The following is an 8,977-nucleotide window of genomic DNA, read 5'->3' on the forward strand; positions in this document are numbered from 1 at the left end:
GGATGCAGCTCCTCTGGGCACTTCAGAAAGCTAGGATAACCTTGGGATGCCTATTATGGACGATAGCATCCACATTCACATGAAGAAAAACAAAATGAAACAAAACAAAAACTACAGAATCTGAATGAGCACTATGTTCATCTTTAAAAATGTTTGTTTATGTTTTTCCTTCCTAACCCATGGTTTTCTTTCTTTTCTTTTAGCCTCATACAGAAAATGACTAATATGGAAACATGTTAAGCACAGATGTATATGTGTAATATTCACTAGGAGGAAATTATATAAGATAAATATACTTGTGGGTAAATTTTGAAAAACTTTCATAAAACATAATTTGAAAATTAAATACCAATTAGAAAAATTCTATTACTAATTAGAATAACTAATAATTACTAATACTAATAGCATTTTTCCCTATCTTAAATAATCAGTTTGATCTTTGCTAGGACCTTATGCCTAGTCCTCAAAGATTTCTTTATATTTCTTCTGAATCTTTTATTTCAAATTTTCTGTTCCTGGTCTTTTTGTTACAAATACTTGAATGACTTTCAGTTCATCAAATCTCCAGTTTTTAAAAAATCAGGATTATACTCTATTTTGCTGGATAAGTCATTTTTGGATTCATCCACAGCTCCTTTGCTTTCTATAAGAAACCAAGTTTTTATAAGAAACTCTGAAAGATAGTTTTAAGACTTAGGATCTTTAACTATAGAAGCTGCCACATCTTGCCCTGATTATTTTTTCACAGGATATTTTTTTCTTTCTTGGTGCTTGAAATATTTTCTTTTTAACCTCGGAATATTGAAAATTGGTTCTAACAGACCTGCAAATTTACATCCTAGCATCATTTTCAGTTGGCGATTTGTTGAGTTCCCCTGTCCACCAGGGGATTAATCTGGCTCAGGAGAGAAGAGAAACATGCATATACTCCAGTGGGTATGCTAGCAGGACAACTAGCAGAGCAGTTTATTGATAGTATCAAACAGTTCTTTATAGAAGAAAAATCACAAAATTAGCATACAGGATAAAAACAATGATATTACTCTAACTTGGGCAGGATGCAACCTGGCAGGATGTAGCCCAGGTCAAGAAGTTCAGCTACAGGGCTATCACACAAGTGAAGCCATGGATGACTTGGTTGTGTTATCACAGCAGAGTTCTGTGGAAAAACCTTCAGCCCAAGGGTCACTAGAGCCTGGGTCTTTTAGTCATAACTGACTTTCCAACCCAAACTCCCTCGAGTGGCTCTCAACACTTCCCCCTTTTCTGTTTTCACAGCAAGCTCACAATTGCCCAACTTGATACTCAACCTGGGTTACACGATACTGAATTCTGTTGATAGCATATATAGTAGCTTTGGTTACAGAAAAAAATACTTTGATAAAACTTGGTAAACAGCAAAGTAGAAACATCAAGAGAATCAATACAAGACACAATTGTATAATACTCTGGGTCCAATGCCCGAAAAGTGTGAAATGTTGAAATCAGTTAATTATCTTTTCGACTGTCTTTTCAGGAATCAAGTCTTACTGAGAGGCTTCTTGGATATCTTTAGCCAATGTATTCAAATCATCAATACCAAAAGATATAGTAGAATTCCCATTCTGTCCATAAAGGTGATTCCTAACATTATTCCATTCCCATTGGGTATCATTATACTCCAGGCTGGTCACACAGATTTGCATGTAGCTATATTCACCACTAAGTATCTGTCAAAACTCTACCATATCCAAATCATCTCCTATAGAAACTACTGTCTTCTTCAAATTTTCTAATATTAGCAAAAATTGTTTATATCAGCCTGTTTCGGGATGCCTGGACTTACATTTTTACTAAGTTCCTTTAAATAATGTGTTTCATTTTGTATATAAGATATAGACAGGGCAAGTGATACAGATGAGACTATAAAAGATATAAACATAATAACTCCAACTATAAAACAGCTAATACATCTCTTAAACCTTCCAGATGTGAGGTTTTCTTGTCATAGAATTAATTCACCAAAAACATGATCAGTACTGGATTTGTAACATGCTTTGATTTTTAACATCTTGAATGTGAAACCCACACTTACTTAGAACAGATAGTTTTTAAAATGAGAGACAAATAACAAATGATCAATATCATAATTACAACAGAAAATAGAATTACATGTGACTATGTACCAATTACAAGTGGAGAAGACAACCAATCATACAATTTCTTGCTTGAATCTATATATTCTTTCCTAACACAATTGTTCATTACAAAAGGTTGTAATGCATTAATCAAATGATAAAGATTTTCATAAAGTCTTCTTCTGAGCCTTTAATGTTCTAGTAACATTTTCTGACAATTCTTGAGTATATTTTGCTTCTGTCTTTTCCTTATTCATAACTTCTTTACATACAGATGCTCAGATAATGCAATTGTAACAATATCATTTCCCTCTTTTTTTCCCTCAGAAATGATCATTCCTCTATATGGGGGGGGATACTATTTAAGCCTGAAAAAAAAAATTTTTTTAGGGTTTTGCAAGGCAAATGTGGTTAAGTGGCTTGCCACAAAAGTTGCTGTAGTGAATTATTTTTTTTTTAAGGTTTTTGCAAGGCAAACGGGGTTGGTTAAGCTTGCCCAAGGCCACACAGCTAGGTAATTATTAAGTGTCTGACTGAGGCCATATTTGAACTCAGGTGCTCCTGACTCCAGGGCCAGTGCTCTATCCACTGCACCACCTAGCCACCCCATAAGCCAGAAAAATTTTACCTAATTTCTCAGCATCTCTTCTTTGATATTTCCAATAGTAACTTTGTTATATCCCAAATAATTTTCAGCTTCCCCTATCAAAAAAACTTCAGCCATACGTTTCTCCCTATAGTATAGTTTTGAATATAGGTCTAATATTCAGTTCCTTTTGCAGTCCCCAAAGTGTTCATGATTAATATAAGTATCACAAGTAAGTAAGTCCATGTCATGCTTTCCTTTTTTGTGTTGTCTGTCCCTTCTCCTCTTATGCTTTCTTTTTTGATTTCTTAAGTGTAAGCTATTAATTTTCTGTATTACTTGATTCATCTGGTCTGCCTGGTCTGATTTTCCTTTCTGACATCCAGACAGTTTCTCCATCTGTGGACAAAACAAAAGCAACTCCAGCTTAGTTGTTGATCAAGTCCTTTCCAATGTCCATCTTTTGTATCCTTCCACATTAGCCTTTGAGTACTATTAGGGGTATATTATGTAGAAACATTTTTAATAACCTATTCTTCCTCTCAACTATAGGCTTGACCCTTGGGATTACAAGGAATGCCTGTAATATGTTTTATGTAGTAATATAGACAGAATTGTTTCAGTTCCATAGAAGTGTATCCAGAGCCATTATCTGTTTTTGAAGATTTTGTTATACCTGCAAAACAATAGAATAAATGATCAATCACACCTTGAGAAGCCTCTGAACTTTGTGCTGTTGCCATTATATGAACCAACTGTATCTACAATAATATGAATAGATTTCATTTTTCCAAAAGGTGTATAATGAGTCGCATTCATCTGCCATAACTCATTAGGAGTTTGGCCTCTATGATTCTTAAAATAATTTGGAGGGGTAATAAATACCCCTTTTTGGACAGGATTTTACTATATTCCTAACTTGCTCCTTAGTAAAGAGGCATTCTGATGAATTTTTTTGTGAAACAGTTTAGCTTACTCTTCTACTAAACTTTTATAAGGAGTGAAAGGGTTAATTGATCAGTCCTGTGATACTTTCATATATGTGTCTGTGTGTGTCTGTGTGTGTCCAGGCAATCCAGGGTGGAAATTTATGTGTTCAATAAAAAAAGAAATTGTATCTATTTCTAATAACTTCTAGTAATTCTTTAAAGGGTTGATATAATACTACATCAGTACTATGATTAATAAAAGCTGTTTGTATGCATCTGACCACATAATACTCATACTTACTATCAGTGAAAATGTTAAGGAGTTGTGACCATTCTCTTAATGCTAGTAATATAGCATATAATTTCTTTCCTATTATTGCAAATATGCTTGGACCTACAGGTTTAAAATAAGGTCCATCAGATTGTTTAAAAATTTCAGGTAACCCAGAGGGTCATTATCTCTACATAGCAATCATTTATTAATTCTAGGCTTAGATATTATTACAATAAAATAGCTTATATATAGACAAAACTAGATCATATAACTTTTTTAACATCTTGCTCATCAGCAAGTTATCTAACTATGGGTTGCATAATTTTCAATTTCCCAATCATCTTTCAAAGTCCCTCACATATACTCAATATTATTGGAAATAATTGAAGTTAAGGTATACTTCCCAATCTTTTATACACTCTTTTTCTGAGGTTTACCATTTTACTTATTTGAAATTGAATATTTAACTCTTAACTTACACGAAACATAAGATCTCCAGGCTGACATCTCATTCCCTTAAGGCAAAAACAAAGTAAGTTCTCTTAAAGTTAACCTTAGACCTGAATATCTTTCACATCTTTGTATTATGTTTATTTTCCACTTATATCAAATGCACTCCTATTTTCAAAAAGAAAATAAGATTTTCTATGAATATAGTTTTAAATATATATATTAATTTCAAAAAACCCAATGTAAATTTTTTACCAAAGCGAGTGTTACAAGATACATATATAGGTTCTAATATATATAATTTCATAAACATGAGATGGAAAAAAAAACTTTTCACAAACTCTCTGGGCCAAAAGACCTTGAGAGATATAACCTGTTGGCAAGATATTCTCTAATTTTCTTATAACAAATCTTTACAAATGTGATGGATGACACTATAATTCAGTCATATTTTGTTGTTGAAACACAATTTTAAATTTTCAAAAAAATTGTTTTAGTCTGTTTTATTGAAAATTTACCAATTCTACATAACACATTTTCAATTTAAAGTATATTCCCTTTACTCCCTAAAACTTTGCAATAAAAAATTCTTAAGACCAGATGTTTCTAAAAATTTTTATGATTACAAGATTTTCCTACTTTTAGTAATCTTATAAATTCCAAAACATATTCAGAATTATCTTAAATTATTTTGCTTTTCAAAACATAAAAGTTTGCAAATTCTTCTTATCTGTATCAGTACTATAATGACTTCTCAATATTCTAAATTAATAAGAGCTTTCTCACTGATAAAATGATGTTCTGGGAATTGGAGATTCCCCACATTTTGAGATATGAAGAAGGTTATACTCTAATTCTTTTCCTTTACTGTTTATCATTCCTCAGTCACCCCAGGTTTTTCAAATACATGAGCTATACCCCCTTTTTAGCAGTTATAAAGCCTGATTAAGAGCACATAACTCAGAAGTCCCTGCTAACAAAGGTTTTGGCAGACTCCCAGCCTCATTTAAACACATATCTCCATATATACTTATAGCTCTCTGTACTTTCTTCTCTTACTGCACTGATTTGTAAATCACTTTCCAAAGTTCCCAAAATCTATCTCTTATTTATACAGAATCAATTATGTAATTCTGATTGGGCAGGATGTAACCCAGGTTAAGAAGTTTGGGTACTAGGCTATCACACAAGTGAGACCATGGATGACACAGTTGTGTTATCACTGCAGAGTTCCATGGAAAGCCTTCAGCTTGAGGGTCACCAGAGCCTGGGTCTTTTAGTCATAATTGATTTTCTAACCCAAACTCAACTTAAGAGGCTCTCAATACTGATTGGTCAATATTTTTATGCTCCTTTGCTTTCTTGGTCTAGATATTTAAGGCAATTTTCCTTAATATATTACTGTCTTGTAATGTCATTCGCTCCCTTTTGTTCAATTCTAATTATTAAATGAGTTATTTTCTTCTTTAATATTTTATATCTGTTTCTGATTTGTTCACTTTATTATAATTTTTGATTGTTTTTATTTTTTTAATTTTCCTTCAATTTTTTGACATTTGAATTCTTTTTTATTTTCGTTCTCTTTTTCAATGGATTCATGTTTTCATACTTTTCATGAATTGCTTTGCTTTTTCTCATTTTTTGGTAATTTTTTTATTCTCTATGACTTGATTTTTGAAATCCTTTTCAATTTCTTCCAAATTTCTTATTGGAATTTTGTCCATTTGACATCATTTTTTAGGGTATAAATGGTCCTTTTTTTTTTAAACTCACTATTTTGCACAGAATATGAACCCAAGTCTTTTGCCTAGATTCTTTATCCTTGGCTTATGCATGTTGTCTTTTATATCTCATTTGATTTTTAGAAGCTTATTATTATCGTTATTATCAATTTTAAATCTTGAGTTGTGAACGTTACCCTCATTCTCAAGTACTTCTTACTATTGTTTTCTAGATTGTGTCTGGGGGCTCAAACTCAGGGACTCCTCTTTTCCTCTCCTTTGCCCCAGTCATGCTGTCCCATGTACTTACTCCTTGTTGTACTTGCTCTTCCTTGCCCACAGCCTCAGTCAGGGTCATGTCTGGTCAGCACTGCTAGCCATGCCTTCCAGATACAGCACAAGGTACTTCAGTCTTCCCCCACTCAGCACCTTCTTTGCTTTAGATGAAAGTTTTTGAAGCAAAAGTCGCTGTGATGAAATATCTTGAGACCTTGAATATATCTCTCAGGGTCTTCTATGTGATTCAGTGTGGTGTCTACACTTCTGTCAGGCTAAACCTTGTTCCCTTATTATCTTCTCTGATTTCTCTCACATTGTCCTTCTAGGACACTGTTTTGTCTCTATTTTTGCTACTCTAGGTCTATTTCAGGGTGGTTTTCTGTCATTTTATGGAGAAATTTTGAAAAGTCTAGAAATTTCTAACTTACACAATGAGCTTCCCAGAATACATCTCCTATCTGATTTGATAAGGAAGAAATTTCACATTATCCTTTCTTTTTCTCCTCCACAGATTCACTTACAACCTCATTGAGAGCAGACAAACTTTCTCCCTGATTCCGCATTTCTCAGCTTTATTCCAACTGATTACATAATTTTTTTTTCAAAATTCCATCAGTCTTTTAATGTCGTCTCTGAGTTCTGAAGCTGATTCACTGTCATACAGGATATGACCTCTGGGCAAATCCCTTTCTGTGCTTCAGTTTCCACCTATAATTGATGATGACTGAACTCTTTATCTCTGAAGAGTCTTTTAGCTCTTCATCTGATGATTTTTGATGATCTAGGTATTGGTGACATTCAAGGATGTGGCTGTGGATTTCACCCTGGAGGAGTGGAGCCTTTTGGACCAAGCTCAGAAGCAGTTATACAAGGAGGTCATGTTGGAGAATGCCCAGAACCTGGTCTCTGTGGGTAAGGATACTTTCCATGAAAAGCCTGAGTCTGGAATCAATGAGAATATCTTCATTTCATACTGTGAATGGTTTTGAGTATTGATCAAATTTCAGAGAGGAAAAATGCAGGTCTCCTGTATTCAGATTGGGTCTTTCAGAATTCTACTTTTCCTGTAAAATATCTTTACATTGTGTGATAGGAACTTGAGTGTTTCCTTTGTTCTTGAAGCTGTCTTCTTACCCATTCAGGTCAAAGATCAAACCACTGTGGAATCATCTATGATTTGTAGCAAATTTCAAAGGTTTTCAGTTGAACCCCTACCTAGACATGAGCATTACCTGCCAAATCTCAGAAAACTCTCCAGGCAACTTTTCCCTACAACCCTTAGTCTTTTGGATAGCGAGTATTTGAAACATTCTTCTTTTCAACCAATATCTGTCTGTATCTTGAAGGTCCTAGTTGTCCCTAGCCTAGCAAATTTGTCCTTAATCTTTCATTTTACTCTAAAATTCTAGCACAGGTAATGGAAAAGAAAGCAAAGTGAATAAGCATTTATGTTCACTTTTTTTTATTTTCCCGGTGCTATGCCAAGTGCTTTTGTTATAATGTTATGCTGCTGCTTCATCCTGATAATAACCCTACAAGTTAGGTCATGTTATTATTATTATTATTATCTTCATTTGATAATTGAGGAAACTGAGGCAAATGGAGGTTAAATAACACACAGCTAGTGAGTGCCTGAGACTGAATTTAGACTGGCAATCCTCACTCTACCCTCCCAGGGTTCTTTTAACTGCTCTACCTGCTGCCTCTAATTCCTTAATAATCCTTCTGTGAAGAAGTTGCACCAAGACCTAGCCTGGTTACATGATGTTCTGTCCCACCTCTTCCCAGAACTCAAAAATAAATGCTGTGAAACTATTTCAGGAGGCCTGGGAGCCAGCTTTTTTGCCAGGAATAACAGACTGACCAAGACATAGAATTGGAAAAAGTAGGGTTTCTTGAGTTTTCAGTAGGAGGATCTCATCTGTTGAAGCAAAGACTCCCCAGATGAAGAGTAGACAACAAGGCAGAAACTTCTTCCTCAAGGTCCTTGTTTCTGGGACTGGAGGCTGGTCTTGCACAATAACCTTCCCCTCCCCCAGTTATAGAATTAGGAGTTTCTAATAGAATGGGGGGCGTGACAGAATTTGGTTATTTTGGGTTATTTTATTAAGTATAAACACTTATGTATAAGCATAACGGAGTGGTACTCAATATTTACTCACCTTTTATTTACCTCTGTATTTATTCTCTCACCTCTCCAAAGATAAAACTCATTTTCAGTTTTTTTTCATCTTGAGTTTCCTTCCCAGGGTTTCCAGTTACCAAACAAGATGTGATTTCTTATTTTGAGGCTCCATGGATACTGGAACAAAAAGGCCTGAGAGACTGTTGTTCAGGTGAGTGAAGTGAAAGTGTGTAGATGAGAGTGCGGATTATAAGAGACTTCTACATATTATAAGGAGGCAAGTGCTAGATTTGGGGCCAGAAGTCCTGCCTTGGAATTCTTCTTCAGTGACTTCCTGGGTCAGCAGCACTGAGCCTCAGTTTCTCCAACTGTAAAATGAGACAGATGGACTCTATGACCTTTCAGATCCTTTTCTAGGTATCACTCTTTGATCCTAAAAGAAATCATTGTTTGGAATTTGGGGGCAGGAATTTTTTAAGTGCAAAAGTGGTTTAGT

The 8,977-nt window shown here is 34.4% G+C and overlaps 1 protein-coding gene and 1 pseudogene across 2 annotated transcripts in view; one reads left to right on the plus strand and one right to left on the minus strand.

The window, feature by feature from the left end:
- Positions 1-8,977, minus strand: part of LOC141499640 (vomeronasal type-2 receptor 26-like) — an 841,716-nt pseudogene that overhangs the window by 25,572 nt on the left and 807,167 nt on the right.
- LOC141497137 (uncharacterized) overlaps positions 1-8,977 on the plus strand; it is an 88,093-nt gene that overhangs the window by 25,433 nt on the left and 53,683 nt on the right. For both annotated transcript variants that reach the window (XM_074199778.1, XM_074199777.1), the window contains exons 3-4: positions 7,142-7,268; positions 8,594-8,692. In XM_074199778.1, the coding sequence (XP_074055879.1) occupies positions 7,142-7,268; positions 8,594-8,692 (226 nt within the window). The remainder of the gene's footprint in view (positions 1-7,141; positions 7,269-8,593; positions 8,693-8,977) is intronic.

This window comes from Macrotis lagotis, chromosome X (genome assembly GCF_037893015.1).
Source record: "Macrotis lagotis isolate mMagLag1 chromosome X, bilby.v1.9.chrom.fasta, whole genome shotgun sequence".
Lineage (NCBI taxonomy): Eukaryota > Metazoa > Chordata > Mammalia > Peramelemorphia > Peramelidae > Macrotis > Macrotis lagotis.